The 23,013-nt window shown below is 41.6% G+C and overlaps 1 protein-coding gene across 1 annotated transcript; it reads left to right on the top strand.

The window, feature by feature from the left end:
• Window positions 1-5,070: 5,070 nt before the first annotated feature.
• IL6 (interleukin 6) lies at window positions 5,071-9,751 on the top strand. Its single transcript, XM_084896951.1, has 5 exons — window positions 5,071-5,204; window positions 5,380-5,570; window positions 6,661-6,774; window positions 7,750-7,887; window positions 9,173-9,751. The coding sequence occupies exons 1-5, from the start codon at window positions 5,186-5,188 to the stop codon at window positions 9,335-9,337; spliced, it is 627 nt and encodes a 208-aa protein (XP_084753077.1). The 5' UTR covers window positions 5,071-5,185; the 3' UTR covers window positions 9,338-9,751.
• Window positions 9,752-23,013: the final 13,262 nt, after the last annotated feature.

Raw genomic sequence — 23,013 nt, forward strand, 5'->3', positions numbered from 1 at the left:
TTTCCTATCTTCATAAATCCAGCTTGCTAAGGAGAATACACATGAGGCTTAGTTCAGAAAGACTAAGACACTCTTTTTCCTTTTCTTTTTTTTTAATAAATAGTAGCCAAAAGGGCAGGGAAGGAAGGTGAAATACGTCATAACTTGGCCAGCAGAATTCCCTGGTCTTACCATTATATGTGATGCTTTCAAGTGGGTTCTTAGTAGTTTAATTTTGAGAGAAAAGATAGAAGGAACTAGTGAATGCATTTGCATGCTTAGTTTCTGCCTATGACGCCAAACACGAGAGAGCTGCGACCTTTGGAGAAACCAAAGATGGCTCAAATGACTTGTGAGGATAAATTAAGTCAGTGTTCTTTGCTGACAAGTTGACGTTTCCTAATTGTAAAGCAGAACCAGCAACCACCAACAGAGAAGGTGTGTATTCCACAGACAGAGAAGAGATAGAGCCCTGAAACTCAGCCTAAGGGACCTCCCAGCCCTGGGGTGCAGAGCCAATGGAACTCCTCTACGGTCAGCAATGCAAGTTCTCATCACCCAACCAGCTTCAGAGCAGCTAGCTTTTTAAGCTCTAGAGGACTGGGAACTCTCTTCCAAGCCTGAAATCCGAGGGAAAGGGCACACAGGGAGGGGTGTGGTCCCCATGGCGAGTGGATTGTACATTGTTGCCCCAGGAGAGGCCACTTCCCTCCCAAGTTGCCTGGGACTTCCCACCTCCTGAGGGGAAGGTAGCTGAGCACATAGCAAAACAATGAGAGCACAGAACAGTCGACCTGCCCGCACAGTTCTGAATGAGAAATCCGTCCGAGCAGATGTGCCGCTCCCTGACACTGGGAGACCTTCACCCTCAGCAAAGCTGAGGCCAGACCAAGAAGTCACCAGGAGCTACAAGTGGACATCAGAGGTGAGGTTGTGGGGGCCAGGACCGAGACGGGCCCTGCTTAGAACTGTCCAGAGTTTTGGTCTCCAGGCCTGGCTGCCCTCCAATATCAGGCAGCCTTTTCCAAGTAGACATAACACATGTCCCAAATATTTTCTCTCCAGGTAATGCCACTGCTTTTCCCAAAGCAGAGACATTTCCCAGAGCCTTAAAGTCCTGGTATCTGCTCTGGGAGTTGCAGCCCCAGAAGAAGATGTCAAATAACCCACTGTTTCAGTTACAAACTTCTTATGACTTAGTGACAAGTGAAACAACATCTGACAGCAACTGCAAGTCCCCTACTGCCCTGTGACTTCTCCTTTTGTTCTTGGGATACCCCCTCCTGCTAAATTATAGGCCCATCCCCCTTAATAAAGACAAAGAGCCCAATGCCACATTTTAACTGAAATGTGGGAAACACCTCCTGAGAGCTTAAGACCAAATGCAAGCTACTTTTATTTATTTATTTATTTTTTAAATATATTTTATTGATTTTTTTACAGAGAGGAAGGGAGAGGAATAGAGAGTTAGAAACATCGATGAGAGAGAAACACCTATCAGCTGCCTCCTGCACATCCCCTACTGGGGATGTGCCCGCAACCAAGGTACATGCCTTTGACCGGAATCGAACCTGGAACCTTTCAGTCCACTCTATCCACTGAGCCAAACCGGTTTCGGATGCAAGCTACTTTTCCCCTTTCAACTCAAATGCATTGATGGATGCTCTGAACCGGACTCCACCGACATGTAGGAAAGCAGTCATGGACAGTAATTTCGAGGGCATAGGCAGGACCAGACAGCCCTAGACACAGTGGTCAAGGAAGCAAAGCTACCTCAGCTTCCCTTCTTCCTCCCCACACATTCCCATTTGTCCTGCCTCTTTTGGTCTCAGCTAGCAGTCACTTCAAATCCAGCCATTGAGGTTATCATTTAGTAAATGCTAACAGCACCACCTTTCCTGGATGCCAAGAGCTCAGACCTGAGATTAGGGCTGGCTCCCTTGGTCATTGTACATATAAAATATGAGGGATGAGCTGAGTGGAAAATCCATTGACATACAAAGAAAGGAGGCTAACATGGTGGCGCTATGGATGTTGCATTAATACATAGGAGCACAGGAGAGATCATTTCTCCCACAAGCAAAGACCTAGGATCTAGTATGCGGAAGACAGAGTTCCCCAGCCTCCCACCCCCCAAGTGTGTTCCCAGCCCCACACAGCTGTACCTTTCCTGGAAGCCAAGAGCACAGACCTGAGATTAGGTCTGGCTTTCTTGCCCCCCAAGGTCCACTCTCAGGATTTTGAATAATGAAAATCGCTGTGGACAGGGAAGGCTGCAGGCTTCTGTCATAAAAACGTTTTGTGGAAAGCCTTGGAAATGCCATGCAGCATAAGACACAAGCTGGGCTCATTATTTAAATTGGGAAACTAGCCCGGCTGATGTAGCTCAGTGGTTGAATATCGACCCAGGAACCAAGAGACCACTAGGTTTGATTCCTGGTCAGCATACATGCCTGGGTTAGGAGCTCAATCCCCTGTGGGGAGGCGTGCAGGAGGCAGCCGATGATGATGTTTCTCTCTATACCTCTCTTAAAAATCAATAAAAACATATATTTAGTAAATAAATTAGGAAACCAGGTTTGGGATCCTAGTGTTCTTAAAAAAAAAGGGGGGGGGGAGAATCACTTTTTCCTTTCATTTTACACTTTTGTCGTAAGGTATTTTCAACAAAACATAGAACCTTATTTATTGAGAGGGAGAGTGACTGGGTGACCGGCTGGTGGCTGACACAGTGGTCTGGCTCATAGATAGTTTCCTCACCAGCAAGACACGGCAGAGCTCAGCTGGAGGAGTTCTCCCAGGCAGAGACCCAGAGCCAAGGAATGTTGCAAAGAGCCAGTGTTTACTGAGGGATTACTGTACACCAGGGATTTTAAACACTTCGTCTCATTCAGTCTTCACAACAGTAATATGGGAAGAATTGTTATTCCCCAAATTTTATTTTATTTATTTTTGTTTTGTTTTTTTATATTTTTATTGATTTCAGAGAGGGAGAGAAAGAGGGAGAAAGAAACATCAATGATGAGAGAGAATCATTGATTGACTGCCTCCTGCAGGCCCCCTAGAGGGGTTCGAGCCTGTGTGCCCTCCCATAGAGCATTGCCTAGGTGACACCAAACAAGAGGAAAGTACAGTATGTGTACACTTGTGTATGACCGTGTGTACATAATATACAAACCAATAATGAAAATACAGAGGTGGGTACCTGAGTATCTCAGAGAGCTCACCCAGGTTAGGGTAGCAGAGGATTTAGTTGAAAATTCTGCGGACCAGGTACTGCCTCTGGGGAGAGAAGCTGGAAAGGAAGGAGACTTACTTTTCCTTATATACTCTGATGCCTTATTTAAATATTTTATCATGCACATGTACTTCCTATTTTCAAAACTTTCAATTGAAAAGAAAAATCTGTGTTGTTGTAGAGTCAATAAGTGTCTGAAATTTACTGAATCACATTTTCTAAAAAAAAAAAAAAAAAACAGGTGAGGAAAAAGGCAATCCCACACAAGAGACCTGTCACGTGCATCACAGGGGAGCCAGGACAGGTGGCTTCCTTCCATACAGGAGTGAGGACTCAGCTGAGGGTGTCTGAATTGCTCAAGACCTAAGAGCACTAAAAAGGAAACCATTTAACCATCCTCTCCCATTTTCATTTTCGAACTAACACCACTGCTGCCGCCTCTCTGTAGAAAGTCAGTGAAAGAATGGATGACCTCACTTTCTCCAACAGGTGGGTCCTGTAGTGTTGTGCGCAAAACAAAACTCAGTAAATCGACGCATATTTTTAATACCATAGCAGAGTTCCTTGTCTTAGCAATCCAGGCGCTATCCTCTTTGCAAAGCAAAGAAGCCAATTTCGTGATAACGCTGTTTTGTAAATAAATTTGAGGGGTTTTGTGTGTGTTTGTGTGTGTGTGTTCTATGAGGGTCCTAATTTTAGCCTGGAGCCAATCATCTGAGCTGTCTGGGTGTCTAAGAGACCGGTGGGACGGCCTGGTCACGAGCCTATTTGCATGAGACCAAGGACTTTCCTACAAGAGACATCGTCATTGTAAGCCTGAGAAAGCCTGGTCAAGCTCGGCCAATGAGACACTAGAGGAGAACCGTGATCAGAGCCTAGAGTGGAGCCTGTTTGATTGCTTCCCAGCTGCCTGTGGACTCAAATCAAGTAAAACAGCAGGAGGAAGCTATGAACACAAGCTCCAGAAAATGCCACAAGGTACTCCTTTGACATCCCATCAAAGAGGTGAGTAGTATTTGCCCCACTTTTTCCTGAACCAAGTGGGTGTCACTAACTTGCGGGCTCCAGCAGACCCAGCACCCACCCAGGCTCCTTGGGGCTCCTCTGAGGGAGTGGGATCACCCCACTGTCAGCAGCAGGACAGCACAGCAGCCCAAGACAACCCTCTTGGCAGAGAGATCAAAGTCTTCACCAGCAGAGTCCTAAGGGGCCACTAGGGAGAGAGCTGGGCTGTAGCTGACCAGGCCGAAGTGAATTGGAGCAGGTGAGGAGGAAACTTATAAATGGTGGCATGAGAGTCATTTTTGTAGGCTACACACATTGCACCTGGAGACTCTCGGAAATTAACTGCACAAGATTTGGGTGCAGGCAGGTATTTCTGCAACAGCTGGTCATGGCAAGGGCCAGGAAAGAAAAGTACTGCCGATGGCTCACAGCGTTATCAGGCTGGTGGGCTGTGGGGGGCTGAGGTTTTTACAAATATGAAGAAAAAAGAACTAGAAAACTAAACCTTAGACTGTTAATCTGATAAAGTTTTTTTAAAGTCATAGCCTTAGCTTCTTCAGATCCTCTAAAACTTTGTAGATGACTTTAGCTTTACTTTCCTTCTCAACACATGCCAAAGTGCTGAGTCACTAAAAAAAAAAAAAAAAAGAGGAGAGGAAGAGTGATTTTGCTTCTAGGGCTCCTTGGTAATGACCTAAGCGGCGCATTTCCCTCTGATTATGATTCTATGATGCTAAAGAACGTCACATTGCACAATCTTAATAAGGCTTCCAATCAGCCCCACCCACCCTGGCCCCACCCCCACCCTTCAACAAAGATTTATCAAATGTGGGATTTTCCCATGAGTCTCAATATTAGAGTCTCAACCCTCAATAAATATGAGGCTGAGGATGTCTGAGGCTCATTCTGTCCTCCAGCCCACCGGGAAGAAAAGAGAGCTCCATCTCCCTCTAGGAGCCAGCTATGATCTCCCTCTACACAAGTAAGTGAAGGAAATCCCTAGCCTGGGAACCGCCCGGAGGCCGGAGGCCGTGCCTGGGTGAGAGAGAGGGTGTGCGCTGTGAGGGCTGGCGGACAGCCAGCAGCCAGCAGCCAGAGACACAGCTTCCCCAGCTGTGCAGGCTGCTCACTGCTGCTCTCCCTTCCCTCCGGCACAGACACCTTCAGTCCAGTGGCCTTCTCCCTGGGGCTGCTCCTGGTGATGGCTACTGCTTTCCCTACCCCGGTTCCTTGGGGAGAAGATTCTAAAGATGATACCACCTCATATAGACCACCACTCACCTCTTCAGAACAAATTGAAAAACTCATTAAGTCCATCCTCCTCGAAATCTCTGACGTGAAAAATCAGGTGGGTAAGCTCAATGGAGGGTGATGGAAGGCCTGTGTGGGCATGCCTCTACTTGCCCCTGGATGGGGACAGGGTTCCTGCATTGGGAGGTCTCTGATGGTTCTTCTGGGGAAGTTTAGATTTGAGCTCAAAGAAGCAGACTGTCTTATGTATTTCTCCTCTGCTGCTGGCCTCAGGGTATCCCTTTTCCTCCTGGAAAATACAGAATGGGGCTGGAATCCATGTGCCCTGGCCCATTCTTCACTCTATACTTGACATGAGCTGAGAGTCACTGTTTCTTAGGACTTCCTTTTCCCTAACCAAAAAATAAGGTCTGTTGATCTTTTTTTGTGTCTGTTGGATTTTGGGAGGATTAGAAAAGTGGCACCTGAAATGAATGTTCAGTTTTTCAGGACAGTCACAGAACTTTTAAGTTATACAAGTGTGGTGGTTAGGAATTCCTCAAAGTCATTCCAGCTTTTATACTGCAAACTCGATAGCCCATCAAAGTGGCAAAATTATAGGTAGATTAAAGCATCTCCTAAGCTTTAAATGCACGGTAGATTGACTCTGTTTTGTAGAAAGAAAAGAACACAGGAAAGGGGATTTGGGCACCCCAAATCTCTGGTTCTGCTGAACCAGCTTTGTGATCTTGGGCAAATTTCCTACCACCTTTGGGCTCCACCTGTAAAACTGGGATAGAACTAGATTATCTTACAGTTTCTTTCAACTGGAATAGTCTATGGCTCAAATGATATTCACACAATTATTTTCAAAATGTATTAAGTATGTAGTATGTGCCAGGTACTTTTTATAACTATTATGTCTCATCCTCATAACAAACTTATGAGGAGGTGCTTCATTATCCCCAATTTGGAGAGAGGGGCACTGAGACTCAGGACAGTGAGACAAGCCTGAAGTCACAAGTGAGTCTGGAATTGAACCCAACTGTGCCCATCCTCCACCAGATCTTGCTTGCCTGGATGCTAATGGGTTCTGACTTCATTTTTCTTACGAGAACTTCCTGGCCATGGTGGAGCAGGACGACGCCCTCTAGTGGTGTTTGTGATAGGGGCACTTATCTGATAACAATTTTGGTATTTCTTCCCAGATGTGTGATAACCATGAATCGTGTAAAAACAGCAAGGAAATACTGACAGAAAACAACCTGAACCTTCCAAAACTGGCAAGAAAAGATGGATGCTTCCATTCTGGATTTAATCAGGTACTCACACATCATATTCACTGTTAGCTGTTCCTGAGTTCTCCACTTTCCTTATAGGGTCTGTGTACACATAGACCAGGCAGGCAGCAAAGAAAGCAATAGATGCAAAGAATATTGTGTAAATTTCATGAGGAGGCCAACAGAAATCTTTGTAAAGGCAACTTATTTTTTAATGGCATGGTCAGAGATAGCCAATCTCCCTTGGGATTTCCACAGTGGTCATATGTTAGAAACCCCAGCAGGTTTAGCTGGTTTATCCTGTATGAGGTGGTGGTTCAGTGACCTTTCTCCTCCTTGGCTGCCCTTAGTGTTGTCCTCCCTGCTGAGGTTATTCTCTTTCTCCTTCTAGGCAGTGAGATAACCTGTGCTGACTTCTGATTATTCCATAAAAGGTTTTAGCCCAACATTGACAAGGGCAGGAGTGCAGCCAGAGGGAAAAGCATTAAAGGAAAAATAGAAAAGGACCCCCTTGCCACATTCTAGCATCCATTGGGCTTTGAGTAAAATCAAATGGTGTTTCTGATTGTCCAGATACTTTAAATGGGGCAGCTGATGCTGTCTGATGTCTCAAAGCATGATGCCTAAGAAGTATGGGAAGTTACCAGGTGTGGTAGTGAGGGGTGGGAATGGTTAGAGGGAAAAGTTAAATTATAGCAATTTTGTTTTAAACATTTTCTTTTATTTTTAAACAATACATTTTTATTGATTTCAGAGAGGAAGGGAGAGGGAGAGAGAGATAGAAATATCAATGATAAGAAAGAATCAGACTGGCTGCCTCCTGCACACCCCACCCTAGGGATCAAGCCTACAACCTGGGCATGTGTCCTAACCAGGAATCAAACCATGACCTCCTGGTTCATAGGTTGATGCTCAACCACTGAACTATGCCAGCCAACAAATTATAGCAATTTTAACTTTTAAAATTCATTATATCTTCCTGGCAATAATCAATTTTCCCACCATCTTTCCTTTTAGGAGACCTGCTTGATAAGACTCACCACTGGTCTTCTGGAGTATCAGGTATACCTTGAGTACCTCCAGAACACATTTGAGGAACATGCCAAGGCCATGCAGATGAGAACCAAAGCCCTGGTCAAGATCCTGAGGCAAAAGGTGAGTGTCGCCTTGTCTCCTCACTTGTTGTGTCCAATACAGTCTCAAAGAAAGCAACCCAGACAATTTGGGAATGTAAAGCCAATTCAGAAGACATGGTTGCATGTAAAAGAAAGAAACTGAGAAGTATTTCCTGATAGTTAAAACTGTTTTTATGTTTGTATGTTTGGGCGGGGGGGGGGGGGGAGGGAGGGAGGAGGGAGTGTTAGATCTCTTCTGAAAAAGATATCAATAACTATATTTAAAACTATGTTAAGTTAGGTAGGTTTTTACATCAACTTCCAATAGCTTAAGAAATAAGAAAAAAAAAGTTTCTGTAGAGGCAGAAGGAAGCACATACAACCCTGCTCAGTGATCCATAATCACAAAGAATAGAGAGCACAAAAATTATTTTAATATTTTAAGTATCGCCAAGAGACATTCTTATCATTATGGTAGCAATTCCTTTTTCCTACTTTTTTCAAGAAGAGTTAATACAGAGAATTGGCTAAAGACTGGAAGAACAGGTATAGGTCTTTGGTACTACCAGCTGGCCATTCAACTGCCACATGCTGGAGACGTGATGGCATAGTGTATAGATGAGCCAAACAGAGCGCAATGAAAAGCTCCTCTATGGAGAAGCCTATCGGCACTAATCCTGCCTTCTGCCTTAAGTCCGGGCATCTCCCACTTAATGTGCACACAAGTTCCCTGGGGGTCTGTTCCAATGCAGAGCTTGATTCAGCAGATCTGGGGTGAGACCTGAGACTTGCATCTAACAAGCTCCAGGTGATGCCATTGCTGTAGTGCTCAGGCCATGCCTGGAGGTGTCCCTTGTCAGTGGGTCTATGGAAAGGTGTTTCCCAGTCCTCCTACACCACTAGATCAGTGGACTCTCAACAGATGCTGAATAGATGGGTGAGAGAAACTGGAGGGAAATATTAGTGTTAGAGGCCACTCAAGAGCCATTGCAATGCCTCTAACTATAGGTTCTTCATTTAAATATTGAATTCCAACCATGTGCCAGGCACTGGTTAAGACATCAGAGGACAAGTAAGACACTGTGGCTGCCCTTAGGATGCTTATGATCTAAAGGAGTCAGAGCAGCAAAGGGATGCTTAGAACTCAGTTGCTATGAACAGGTGGACTCGGAGGAAAAGCACCTCACCCTGCAAGGCAGGGTAGGTAGCCCCAATTAGTCTTCTTCCCCCAAAATCTGAACATCTTCCCACAGCTCAGAGCATCTCTTCACTGAAAAGGATTTGTTCAATATTTAAACAATTCTTCTTGCTTTATTTCCCTTCAGATAAAGAATCCCGTTGAAGAAACCACCCCTGACCCAACCACAAACACCGGCCTGCTGGAGAAGATGCATGCACAGAATGAATGGCTGAAGACCACGACGATTCACCTCATCCTGCGAAGCCTCGAGGACTTCCTGCAGTTCACTCAGAGGGCTATCCGGATGTAGCCTGGGCATCTAAAATGGTTGCAACTCATGGACATTCCTTTCTCTGGTCAGAAAGCTGTCAGTGGGTACATAATTTGTTCTCTATGAAGAACTAACAGTATGAGCAATAGGACACTATTTTTAATATTTTTAATTTATTTATATTTAAATATGTGATATTGAGTTAATTTATACCAGTGATATTTATATTTTTATGAAGTGCCACTTGAAATACTTTGTGTGTTCATTTTTTAAAAAATAACAGATGGTTATACAGCTTGAATACCTTCATTTCAGAGTCAGATCATTTCTTGGAATGTGTAGGCTTACCTCAAATAAATGTTAACTTATCATATTTTTAAAAGAAATATTTATAATGTATTTATATAATGTTTAAATTGTTTTTATACCAGTAAAAGCCTTTTTAAAAAATCAGCAACCAAGTCTCTGTGAGTTTCTGTCACCAACAACAGCACAAAAAGTGACAATCACCTGGTGAAAGATAATTGATCACCTACTCCTACTGCATGCCAGGCAGGCACCATGCTAAATGTGTTGCATCCATCGTATTTAATCGCGCACTTGCACACCCTTTAATGGATGAGGGAGAGTAAGTGATTCTCCTAAGTCACCCAGCTGGAAGGTAAGGCATAGGCCCAGATTTGAAATCCAGGTCTACCTACCTTCAGGCCCACTTCTCTTAACCTTAAGGTTCCATTGCCTCCCAGGGAACTGAAAGAAAATCACAGAACATGTTCATATAGTGAATATATTTCAAGATATAATAAAAAAACCTTTGAGATAATACAACCGCTTGATTAAGACAGCAGTGTGCTAGTTTCCCAATAACATGAAAGTTCTGCCTTCTTCCTCTGGGTTCCTCAAACCCTGCACGTACCTGTCTGTCATAGCACCTACCGCCGTGTAATGTATCTTTAAATGGATGGGTTACTCTTTGCAGCCAGCATATGGATTATTCAAGAAGGCAGGCCCTATTACATACACTTTACATCCTAAGGCCATAGGAACCAATAAACATTTTTTGAAGGAAGGAACCATACATATATGATCAAATATAAGACACTTCAATTCTTGAGGCCTATATACTGTTGGGCAGTGAGTGGGGAAATTATAAATACTGTGTATTTGTGAATATTCATCTTAAGGGAAACAATAAGAATTAGAAACATTCTAAGAACTTCTAGAACAGTGCATAGTCAGTGCAGGTGTGTCTATCTCCATGTCCTTTCCCAACAGTAATATTCTTTTTTACTTTCTCCCCTCGCCCCATCAACAGTGGTGGTGAGAGAGGCAATCTGGGTGACTACACTGGCCTCTCCACTCCACCTCAACACAATGTTGGGAATTTGGTAAAGATTTCCCCTTTTTAACCCCAGCAATATAAAGTTCTGACTTCTAATAAAGACTTCCTCACTCTAACCACCATACACTTCTCCAGGGAAGAAGTTCTGCTGAGCAAGGGAAAGCCCACAAAAGTCTGAAACTGAAAGAAGCTATGCAAGAAAAGGGCCACATAACCAATGGACAAAAAACTCTGGGGAGGGAGGGCATGTATAGGAATAGGGGTGGGGTGGGGATTGGTAAGGTATGTACACGTATAATACCTTAATAAAAAATGAGGGGGGGAATTAAAAAATAAAAAAAGGAAAGAGCCACAAACTCTGACTTCTAGAAATCATGCATCACAAGTGGCTTCCCAACATTAGGGCCAAATTAAAGAACAAAGAGAAATGGTAGTTGACCAATGCATCCATTCTTCAAACAAAATGTACTGAGCATCATATATGTCAGGTAATGCTAGGGATACAGAGGTAAACAAGCTAGACCTGACCCCTGTCCTCATGTGGTTTATACTGTGGCATGGAAGACAGAAGACAGACATTGAACAAAGAATGTAAATGTGATGAGGTTTTTCAAAAGAGAAATGTTGGTTGTACCGAGAACCTATTCTGAGGGCATTAATAGCAGGAGAACCTTACTAAGACCAGGGAGGGAAGTCATGGAGCCTAATTGAAAAAGAAAGATTTGGACTGAGATGTGAAAAAGATGTAGCAGTTATCCAGGCCAAGATGGGTGGGAAGAGCATCCCAGACAGAGGGAATGGCATGTGCAAAGGGTTGAGGTGGTGAAAACTACATTATGGCCAGTGCATAAAGAACAGAAAGAAGGTTGGTTGAGAGGGGGTGGAGAGGGAGGCTGAGACCCACAAATCATTGACAGCATCAGAAGCCATATTCAAAATTTTGAAATTTATTCCATATGTGGTGAGAAGGCATTGACAAGTTTTAAGCAGTTGAATGACATATGAAATTTACATTTTAATATGATCACTCAAGTTGCAGTGTGAAAAAATGGATAGGAAAGGGGCTGGGGAAGAATGGCAGAGGAACATTCCAGAGGCCTTCATTGTAGTCCAGAGGAGAGATAACAATGTTCTGAATTAGGTTGGTGGTAATGACTAGAGAAGAGAAGTCAATGCCAGCCATCAACAAAAGATAGCTAGGAGCAAGTTCAGTAGGATTTGGTGATTAGTGTCTAAGATTCAGGAATTTCAGAGGACACCAATGCTTTGATAGCGGGAAGAAGTAGGGGTTGGGTGGAAGAGTAAAACACAGTATTCCCTTATTCATTCATTGAAATATTCTCTGAACATCTGCAATATGCCAGATTCTCTAATGGGCCCTAGAGATACAATTGTGGATCAGAAAGTATAGGTCTCTGATCTGAAGGAGCTTACAGTCTGGGGGAAACAATTTAAAGAAATAACTACTGCCGGGACCAGTTTGGCTCAGTGGATGGAGCGTCGGCCTGGGGACTGAAAGGTCCCAGGTTAGATTCCGGTCAAGGGCATGTACCTTGGTTGTGGGCGCATCCCCAGTGGGGGGTGTGCAAGAGGCAGCTGATCGATGATTCTCTCTCATCGATGTTTCTAACTCTCTATCCCTCTCTCTTCCTCTCTGTGAAAAATCAATAAAATATATATTTTTTTAAAAGAAATAACTTCTATGCTGTACACTAAGTATGTGTGCTACTATGTTGTTGAATTGTGTCACTTAAACAATTGAAGTACTAACACCCAGAACCTATGAATGTGACCTCACTTGGAAATAATCTTTGCAGATGTACTAAAGGTAAAATGAGGTCACATCTTATCTTGAGGGTGGGGTGTCCCAAGCAGAGAACACAGCATGTGTGAAGGTTCAGAGGAAGGAGAAATATCTGGGTGGGCCTTATAAGAAGAGAAGAGACAAGAAAGGAATCTGTGAAGATAAAGGCATGGATTGAAGAGACAGATTTATAAACCAAGGAACACCAATGATTGCAGATAACCACCACTTCGGTTATACTATGGAAATGACCCAAAAATCTACAAGAGAAAGCTGTAGGGAGGTAGCAGTCTGATACCACTCCTGAAGGTACGAAGAGGCAAGTAAGGATCCTTCTCTAGAATCTTCAGAAACAGCACAGCCCTTCCCACACCTTAATTTCAGATATCTAGGCTCCAGAACTGTAAGAAAAAAATTCTGTTCTTTTAGGCCACCTAGTTTGTAGTAATTTGTTATAGCAGCCACAGGAAACTATTACTGCTACTATGGCAAGACACAGTAGGAAAAGTCTAATCAAAAATTGAGGCTTCAGGAAAAGCTTCCCAGAAGAAATGACATTTAAGCTTGTATCAAAAGAATGTATAGGATTGAGTCAATTAAAGAGATGGGAATTGGGGTTGGGTTTCCCAAGCAGAGAACATAGAACATAGGAAGGCTTAGAGGAAGGAGAGAACATGTTGGAAGAATTGAAGGAATCTCAAATTGCTGAGGCACAAAGGTGGAAGTAGTAGAAATGAAGCAGTAGGCTCCAAGTTATGAAAGAGTCTAGAGAATGGGTTAAATAGGATCACCAATATAACAGAAAAGATAAAGAACAACTTCTTTAAATGTTTTTGATTTGGAGTTTCTTTTGTCTATTCACTTTTTTAAAATGTTGGGGGATTTTTTCAGTTTCTTCTGGTGGCATGAGGGGTAAGGAGCTCAGAATCCAGAGGCAGTATCTAGAAGAGATTCTGTTTTCTAGCAGGTTCCAGCAAAGGGGCAGATGATACCAGAGAGGTGAAAAAGGAGCACCTGTGGCAGATGTGACTTCTGGCACTGTGATGTCTAGTAGTGAATTTTCATTTTCTTCTGTCTTACTCATTAAACTTCCAAGAGCTTTATTCACCAACATGGCAGCTTAGTTCCAGTCTAGCTGTGACAAATAAAGGGAGGCTCATTCCACTTTTGGGGGGAAATGGACACTGCAATATTGAAAACACATGAAGATTCAGAGAAGTGATGGAAGAGAAATCAAAGCTAAGTGTTTAAAGAGAGAAGCGATATGCAAAATCAAGACGATTTGGGAAAAATTTGAATTTCCTGTAGAAGGCTTGATATGGAGACACTGCTTATTATATTTGGATGCTAAAGGGAAGGATTACCTCCCAAAGTTAGGGGCCTGGGGCACTTCAGTTACACTATGAAAATGACCCAAATATCTGCAAGAGAGAAAGCTGCAGGGATGCAGAAGTCCAGATTCCACTCCTAATAAAACTTCCCAGTTTTTGGTGAGTTAAGAATGGGAAGGAAGAGATAAACCATCCTACATTCTCTAAGAAAAGACTAATAGTAAATAATGATAATAATAACATAACTAGTGTATTTTTTCCATGTATAAGATGCCTCCATGTATAAGACACCCCCCCTTTCCAACCTAAAGTTATGAAATCAATATTTTAAACATAAAACAGAATACATTTTTATTTAGTAATTATCACAGGTCATGTTTACATACCAGTACATGATATTATGCATCATATCACTTTATTCAGCCTCTGTTGCATCACTGCTCTCCTCCTCATCACTATTAGTTCCAAACATATCAATTTCTTCAACTTCTACTGTATCACTGCTGTCTTCTGTGTCCCTGTCTATATATGTGAGATCATACTCATAAACTGGAGGCATTTTCTGAGCTAACTTTGTTCGTGTTCTCATGGCCAACCCTTCTCTCCTCATGAAATTGAAGCACCATTTTGCCTTTCCTGTAAAATCAACAATGTTTATTTCGTTTGCAAACATTCTTACCTGACATTGAATAAGCTTTGTTGACATACCTAAGCCACTCTGGCGCTGTTCTATAACCCAAGTCTTAAGCCACTGCTCCAAGTTTGCCCATTTTTCTGGTTTTCCTCTTAAGGCTTTCTTCTTTTTTGGCATCTTAAGGAATTGTTCTTCCTGTTTTCTCCACTGTCTGATCATACACTCAGTGGGAGGAGGTCCAAATTGTTTCTCTGCAGCTGTATTTCCATGCTCTTTTGCATAGCTAATTACATTCAGTTTGAATTTTGCAGAATAAGACAATCACTTACTGGTATTTATCTTTTTCTTTTTTCTTTTTTTTAAGAATTTTGTGAGTTAATTTGAGCCAAACTGTCAACATATGCCGGGTAGCAGAACCTCAATGAATTCTGTATTTATCTTTTTATTTGTTTACATCTTTATGGGTTCTGGTTCCTGTTGTATCTGTGCACTCTCCATCTCCACCTCCAATTAGGGCATCAGCTGATGTTAGTAACAATAAGGCTTGTGACTGAAGGAAGCCTATTTGACAAGGTATGGGCAGCTATGCACCTGCTTGGCTCTCTTTTCAGCTGACTTCCCTATATAAGATACCCCTCCATTTTCAGTCTAATGATTTTAGAAAAAAAATAGTGTCTTATACACAGAAAAATACAGTAATTGTTTTTGAGCACTTACTTTGTGCCAAGCACAGTTCAATGAATGTACTATGTCGAAAGCACATGTATTAGCCAAAGGAGCGGAGTGTCTAAGAAACTTGTGCAAAATCATAAAGTGTGTAAGCTACATAGCAGACTGCAAGTTAACCCTTCAAATCCATCCTCCACTTCTCCCATAGTTACTAGTAGAGTTTGAATTAGACAAGTGGCTACCATTCTCCTTTGCAAGTAGGCTGTGCTGAAGAAAGAACATGGTAGGCCTAAGTCTGCTATCCTAGAAAAGTCTGCTTCCAATCATGTCCCTTGGCTGGTATCTGATAACTTGAATAGTAAACAGTACCCTATACCAATATAGAACTTCCCTCAAATAATAAGAGCCTGAAGTGTGTGTCCAAACAATATGATTTATATGTACCACCTGCTTTCCTGCTAAGAATCTGAAATCTTAATACGGGAGAAGCAGAGGGTGCCCCAATAAAACCTTTGGGTTGCTAATGAATTTCCCTTGCAAACACATGTTGCCACAACTCATTGTTGAAGGAATTAAGCGCATCCTGTTGAGTCCACTGGGAGAGGACTCTTGGAAGCTCGTGCCTGATTTTCTCCAGAATTCAGTCCATGTGTCTTTCCCTTGGCTAAGTTTGCTTTGTATCCTTTGCTGTAAGAAATAATAGCTTGTGTTAGGGTCTCTCCGAATATGAAAAGCTCACACTTGCTCTACCAATGCCTTTTCATATCACCATCAAGAAGAATTTACACAAATAATCTATGTTCTTCCTCCCCCACCCCCTTTATTTTTAGGGAGAGAGAAAAACATCGACATGAGAGAGAAACATCCATCAGTTGCCTTCCGGATGTGCAACCCACTACCTTTGGTGTACCAACTGAGCCACACCAGCCAAGGCTGTGTACTTCTTAATGTAAGCATTTAATGCTATAAATTTCCCTCTCAATGCTGCTTTAGTTTTGTCTCACATGTTACAGTTCCATTTTTATTCAATTCAGTGTATTCTTTTAATTCTCTTGAAACTTTTTTGACTCGCCCATTTTGTACATTTATTGTTTAGTTCTCAGTATTTGGAGATTTTTCCATTATCTTTCTGATAGCCATTTCTAGTTTTATTCCATTGTGGTCAGAGAACATACTTTATCTTATTTCAGGTCTTTTAAATTTTCTCAGGCTTAGTTTATGATTCAGGATATGTTCTATTTTGGTATATGTGCTATGGGTTGTTGAAAAGAAATATATTGTTACCTGGAGTGTTTTATATGTCAGTTAGGCCCTGTCAGTATCAACCAATAGGTGTTGTTGAGCTGTCCTATATTCTTGATGACTTTCTAATTGTTCTACTGATTGTTGATAGAGGTATCAAAGTCACCAACTAGAATTGTGGATTTGTCTATTTTTTCCTTTCAGTTCTATCATTGTGGCTTTATATATTTGCCATTCTGTTGCATGGTGAACACACTCAGGATTACTCTTTTTTTCTTTGTGGATTAACCTTTTTATCATTATACTAGAGGCCCAACGCACAAAAATTTGTGCAAGAGTAGGCCTTTCTTCCCCCGGCTGTTGGCACCAGCTTTCCTCCATCACCTGGGACTTGGGCTTCTCTCCTCCGGCCATCAGCAGGCACCCAAGACTGAGGCTGGCTTCCCTCAGGCCACCTGCAGGCAACCAAGACCCAGGCTGGCTTCCCTTGGGGCCCCAGCTTCGTCAGGAAGGATGTCTGGTCTAGTTAGCATATTAACCTTTTATTATTATAGATAATGTCCCTCTTTGTCCTTGGTAATTTTCTTTGCTCCAAGTCTACTTTATCTGATACCGTATTAATACAGTCACTCTGCTTCCTTTTGTGTAAGTTTTTCATAGTATATTCTTTTCCATCATTTTACTTTTAACCTACAAATATCATTTGAACTGAGTTTCCTCTACAACATATGGTTGGGTCAATCCACTGTACCAATCTCTGTCTTTTAATTGGTACATTTAAGTAATTTACATTTAACGTAATTATTAAAATATTAAGACAAATCTGGCATTTTACTTTTGTAGTTTATGTTTGCTATCTCTGTATTTTTGTTTCTGTGTTTTCTTTTCCCCGTCTTCTAGTAGGTTGCTTGAATATATTTTAGAATTTCATATTAATTTATCTCTAGTGTTTTTGAGTGTTTATCTTTGTAAAGCTCTGTTAGTTTCCTCTAGGCACTCATTACATATGTATATAGTAAAGGCACAGTACGAATTCATACACCAGTGGGGTCCCTCAACCTGGTCTGCAGGATCAGGCCAAAACCAGATCTCCAAATCCCTCAAGGGGTCTTGGATTGCCAGAGGGTTCAGGCCAGGCCAAGGGATCCCACCAGTGCAAGATCAGGGCAGGGGAGGGACACGGAAGGTTGGCCAGTCGGGGTGGGACTGCAGGAGGGCTCAAGGGCATCTCACTTAGTCGCAATCAGTCAAACCCCAGCAGCAAGCTAACCTACCTGTCAGAGTGTCTGCACCCTGGTAGTCAGTGCACGTCACAGTGAGCAGTTGAGCCGCCTTAGCATATCATTAGCATATTACACTTTGATTGGTTGAACAGACAACCAGACACTTAGCATATTATGCTTTTAATAAATAGAATAACTTATCAGAGTCTACTGGTGACTACATTTTACAAGTTTGAGTAGAGCACAGAAACTTATCTCTCTTTACATTACTTGACTCTCGCCCATTTCTAATATCATTGTGTTAGTTATTTCCTTTCCATACACTGAGAACCACATGAGACTGTTAAAATATTTCCTTCAGGAGAAACCAAGATGGCGGCATAGGTAAACACCTAAACTGCTGCCTCGCACAACAATTTCAAAACCTCAACTAAAAGACAAAACATCTATCACCCAGAACCACGGGAAAGTTGGCTGAGTGGAAGTTCTACAACTACAAAGAAAGAGAAAAGAGCATTGAGACGTGCATAAGCACTGAAAAGCTGAGGTACAGAGGGACATGAATTGGTCTGGCGGCAGGTGTCTGAGTGCATTGCTTTTGTCAACCCATAGGGAGACAAGCTCCCATTACTCTGAAATCTACTTTCTGGGGAGACAAGGGGAGACCCAAACTCCTACAGAGAGAAGCTGGACAGGCTGCCATCAGGACGGAAAGTGAGGGTGACTTTCTTGCAGAGGTGCACCCAGCAATCATTGTTTACTGTGCTGGGGCACGGGACACGAGAACTTGAAAACTCAGAGACGGCTGACTGGCAGCCATCACTGTTTGCCACGCCCTAGCCTAGTGACTCCCTGAGACTCCACCCTGCACAATCTACAAACCCACCCAAGCTCCAAGCAGCGACTTTTACATATAAACAGCCTGCCCTATCGCAGCTTAACCTAACAAACTGCAGCTCTGGTCAGACAGCTCCAAAACCTCCAAACCCCAAGCAAAAGAGGAGAAAACTGTAGTTCTCGCTGTAGCTCCTGCTGGGTGGCCTCAGACAGTAGCTGACATGCACCCCATTGGAGATCCAGAGCTAGTGTATCTAGTGGTTTGGGTGAAATAACACCAGATTTCAACTACTCTCATAAGGGACACATTCAAGAGGCAGACTCAGTGAGCACTAAAGCCCCAATGAAACAAGTCCTGCCTCATAAGTGTGTCTCCAGCACAGTGATTCTTCGTTATAAACACAGAGGGTCCTCACAGCCAACTGGCCTGGAGGTCAATTCCTCCCAGTAACACCAACATCAATCAAGACTTAACTTCAACAAGGCTGAACACAAAGACCACAAAGGGGTGCACGAAGAGTGTCCACCTCAGGTAACTGGGAGGCCAACCCATTGGACCATATAGGACATCTAGCACACAAAGCCACTCTACCAACTCAGGGAAGCAGCGAAAATGCAGAGACAAAGAAACAGATCACAAATGAAAGAAATGGAGGAAAACAAACAACTGGATATAGAATTCAAAACCATGGTTATAAGGTTTTTCAAGAATTTCCTGGAAAAGGCTGATAAATTTAACAAGAACCTCAAGGATATGAAAAAGGACCAACTAGAAATTAAACATACACTGACTGAAAAAAAAAAAAAAATATCATACAGAGACCCAACAGCAGACAAGAGGAATGCAAGAATCAAGTCAAATATTTGCAGTACAACGAAGCAAAAAACACCCAGCCAGAAAAGCAAAAAGAAAAAAGAATCCAAAAAGTTGAAGATAGTGTAAGAAGCCTCTAGGACGACTTCAAGCATACCAACATTAGAATTATGGGGGTGCCAGAAGAAGAGAAAGAACAATATACTGGAAACCTATTTGAAGAAATAATGACTGAAAACTTCCCCCACCTGGTGAAAGAAATAGACTTACAAGTCCAGGAAGTGCACAGGACCCCAAACAAAAGGAATCCTAAGAGGACCACACCAAGACACATCATAATTAAAATGCCAAGAGCAAAAGACAAAAAGAGAATATTAAAAGCAGCAAGAGAAAAACAGTTAATTACCCACAAGAGAGCACCCATATGATTGTCAGCTGATTTCTCAACAGAAACTATGCAGGCCAGGCCAGGTGGGAGTGGCAAGAAATATTCAAAGTGTGGAAAAGAGGAAGTAAAGTTATCCTTATTTGCAGATGATATGATATTGTACATAAAAAACCCAAAAGACTCCATTAAAAAATTAATTGACTTAATAAATGAATTTGGCAATGTAGCAGGATACAAAATTAACGCCAAGAAATCTACGGCATTTCTATACACCAACAGCTAACTTATAGAAACATAGACTAAAAAAGCAATTCCATTTACCATCGCACCAAAAAAATTAAGATACCTAGAAATAAACTTAACTAAGGAAGTAAAGGACCTATATGCGGAAAACTACATGACACTGAAAAAAGAGATAGAGGAAGATGTAAACAGATGGAAGAACATATCATGTTCATGGATTGGTAGAATCAACATCATCAAAATGTCCATACTTCCTAAAGCAATCTATAGGTTCAATGCACTCCCCATTAAAAACCAACGGCATATTTCACTAACCTAGAAAGAACTCTCCAAAAGTTCATTTGGAACAATAAAAAAACCCGAATAGCCACAGCAATCCTGAGAAAAAAGAGTAAAGTAGGAGGGATCTCAATACCAAACTTCAAGCTGTATTACAAAGCCACTGTTCTCAAAACAGCCTGGTACTGGCACAAGAACAGACATATAGATCAATGGAATAGAATCAAGAACCCAGATATCAACCCAAATCACTATGCTCAGTTAATATTTGACAAAGGAGGCACAAATATACAATGGGGTCAAGAAAGTCTCTTCAATAAATGGTGTTGGGAAAATTGGACAGATACATGCAAAAGAATGAAACTAGATCAGAAACTTACACCATACACAAAAATAAACTCAAAATGGATACAGGACTTAAACATAAGACAGGAAACCATAAAAATACTAGAGGCATCCACAGAAAGCAAAATCTCAGACATATGCCAAATGAACTTCTTCACTGATACTGTCCCTAGGGCAATGGAAGCTAAAGAGAAAATAAACAAATGGGACTACATCAAAATAAAAAGCTTTTTTACAGCAAAAGAAACCATCAACAAAACAACAAGAAAGCCCACTGTGTGGGAGAACATATTTGCAAATGTTACCACTGATAAAGGTTTAATCTCCAACATCTACAAACAGCTTATACAACTAATTAAAAGGAAGATGAATGATCCAATTAAAAAATGGGCAATGGAACTAAATAGAATATTTTCAAAAGAAGACAGAAGGAAGGCCAAAAGACACATGAAAACATGCTCAAAGTCACTAATTATCCGAGAGATGCAAATCAAAACAACAATGCGGTACCATCTCACACCTGTCAGAATGGCCAACATCAACAAATCAACAAATGACAAGTGTTGGCGAGGTTGCGGAGAAAAAGGAACCCTCTTGCACTGCTGGTGGGAATGCAGACTGGTGCAACCACTGTGGAGAACAGTGTGGAGTTTCCTCAAAAAACTGAAATGGAACTCCCATTTGACCCAGTAATCCCACTCCTAGGAATATATCCCAAGAAACTAGAAACACCAATCAGAAAGGATATATGCACCCCTATGTTCATAGCAGCACAATTTACAATAGCTAGGATTTGGAAACAGCCTAGGTGCCCATCAGCGGATGATTGGATCCAAAAACTATGGTACATCTACACAATGGAATACTATGCTGCCATAAAAAAGAAGGAATTCTCATCATTTGCAGCAACCTGGATGGAATTGGAGAACATCATGCTGAGTGAAATAAGCCAGTCAATGAAAGAGAAATACCACATGACCTCACTCATTTATGGATATTAAAGAACAGTATAAACTGATAAACCAAAGGACAGATATAAAGACAGTAAAGCAACAAACAGACTGTCAAATTACAGCTGGGAGGGTAGGGAGATCTAGGGGAGATAAGAGATCAACCGAAGGACTTGTATACATGCATATAAGTACAACCAATGGACACAAAACTCTGGGGAAGAAGGGTATGTATGGGAGGGAGGGGGCAATGTTAAAATATGTACACAGATAATAATTTAATAAAAAAAAAAAAAAGAATGCAAACTACAAACCTGGTGCCTTTTGGCAAGCCATAAAGAAAGAGAAAATCTCTTACTAATGTTATAGTAATAATATGTTTGATGTTTGTTGTATTTACTAGTAAGGTGGTTAGAACTCCATATATTTCAAAGATGTAATTAAAATTCTTGTGACATGTTTATAAGTAAAAAATATATATATATATTCAAAGTGATGAATGGTAAGAGCCTACAAAAGATTACTCTACCCAGCAAAGCTATCATTCAGAATGGAAGGTCAGATAAAGAGCTTCACAGATAAGAAAAAGCTAAAGGAGTTCATCACCACTAAACCAGTATTGTATGAAATGCTGAAAGGTATTCTTTAAGAAGAGGAAGAAGAAAGTAAAGATAAAAAATATGAACAACAAATACAAATCTATCAACAAGTGAATCTAAAAATTAAGTGAATTAATCTGAGGAACAGAATAAACTGGTGAATATAATAGAATCTGGAGCATAGAATGGGAGGGGATTGATAATTCTCAGGGGGAAAGGGGTGTGGAGGGTACAGGAAGAGACTGGATAAAAATCATACACCTATGGATGCGAACAGTCCGGGGGGAGGTAAGGGCAGAGGGTGGGGTGGTAACCAGGTGGAGGGGAGCTATGGGGGAGGGGGGGAGGGAGTTGGAGAGAAACTATTGTAATAATCTGAATAAAGATTTATTAATTTTTTAAAAAATTCCTTCAATAATCAAACATACTTTGAAAAACTCAAGAATAGTAGGAGCCCTATGTGCTGTGGCTCAATTGACTGGATATTGTCCCATGCACAGAAACATTACTGGTTCAATTCCCGGTGTGGACATGTGCCTGAGTTGCAGCCTCAATCCCCACTAGGGGGCATGCAAAAGTCGTGATCAATGTTTCCCTCTCACTTTGCTGTTTCTCTCTCTCTCCTTCCCTTCTCTTCTCTCTAAAAATAAATAAACTATTCTTTTTAAAAAATAAAAAAAGAGTCAAAGAAAAGTGGGGGTTTTTTCCCCCCATAATTTTGCTCTTTCTATGTTCTTTTTTTCTTCCTGATGTTCATTTCCTTCTTTTACCATTTGTTTTGTTCAAAGAACTTCCTTTAGCCATTCATTTAGAGTAGGTCTGCTAGCAATAATCTTTCTTTGTTTTTCATAATCTAAAATTATCTTGATTCCCTCTTAATTTCTGAAGGATATTTTCACTGGATATAGAATTTGGGGTTGACAGTTCTTTTCTTTTAGCACTTGAAAAATGTTGTATCACTCTCTTCTGGCCTCTATGATTTCTAATGAGAAATTTGCTTGTCATTCAAATTGTT

Source organism: Pipistrellus hanaki, assembly GCF_964339955.1.
Source record: "Pipistrellus hanaki genome assembly, chromosome: 10".
NCBI lineage: Eukaryota > Metazoa > Chordata > Mammalia > Chiroptera > Vespertilionidae > Pipistrellus > Pipistrellus hanaki.

What these genes read in the sequence shown, in the direction of transcription:
- IL6 (XM_084896951.1), top strand. An exon ending in TCTCTGACGTGAAAAATCAG is followed by an intron (nt 5,571 to 6,660) that starts GTGGGTAAGCTC and finishes ATTTCTTCCCAG; the next exon opens with ATGTGTGATAACCATGAATC. An exon ending in TCAAGATCCTGAGGCAAAAG is followed by an intron (nt 7,888 to 9,172) that starts GTGAGTGTCGCC and finishes ATTTCCCTTCAG; the next exon opens with ATAAAGAATCCCGTTGAAGA.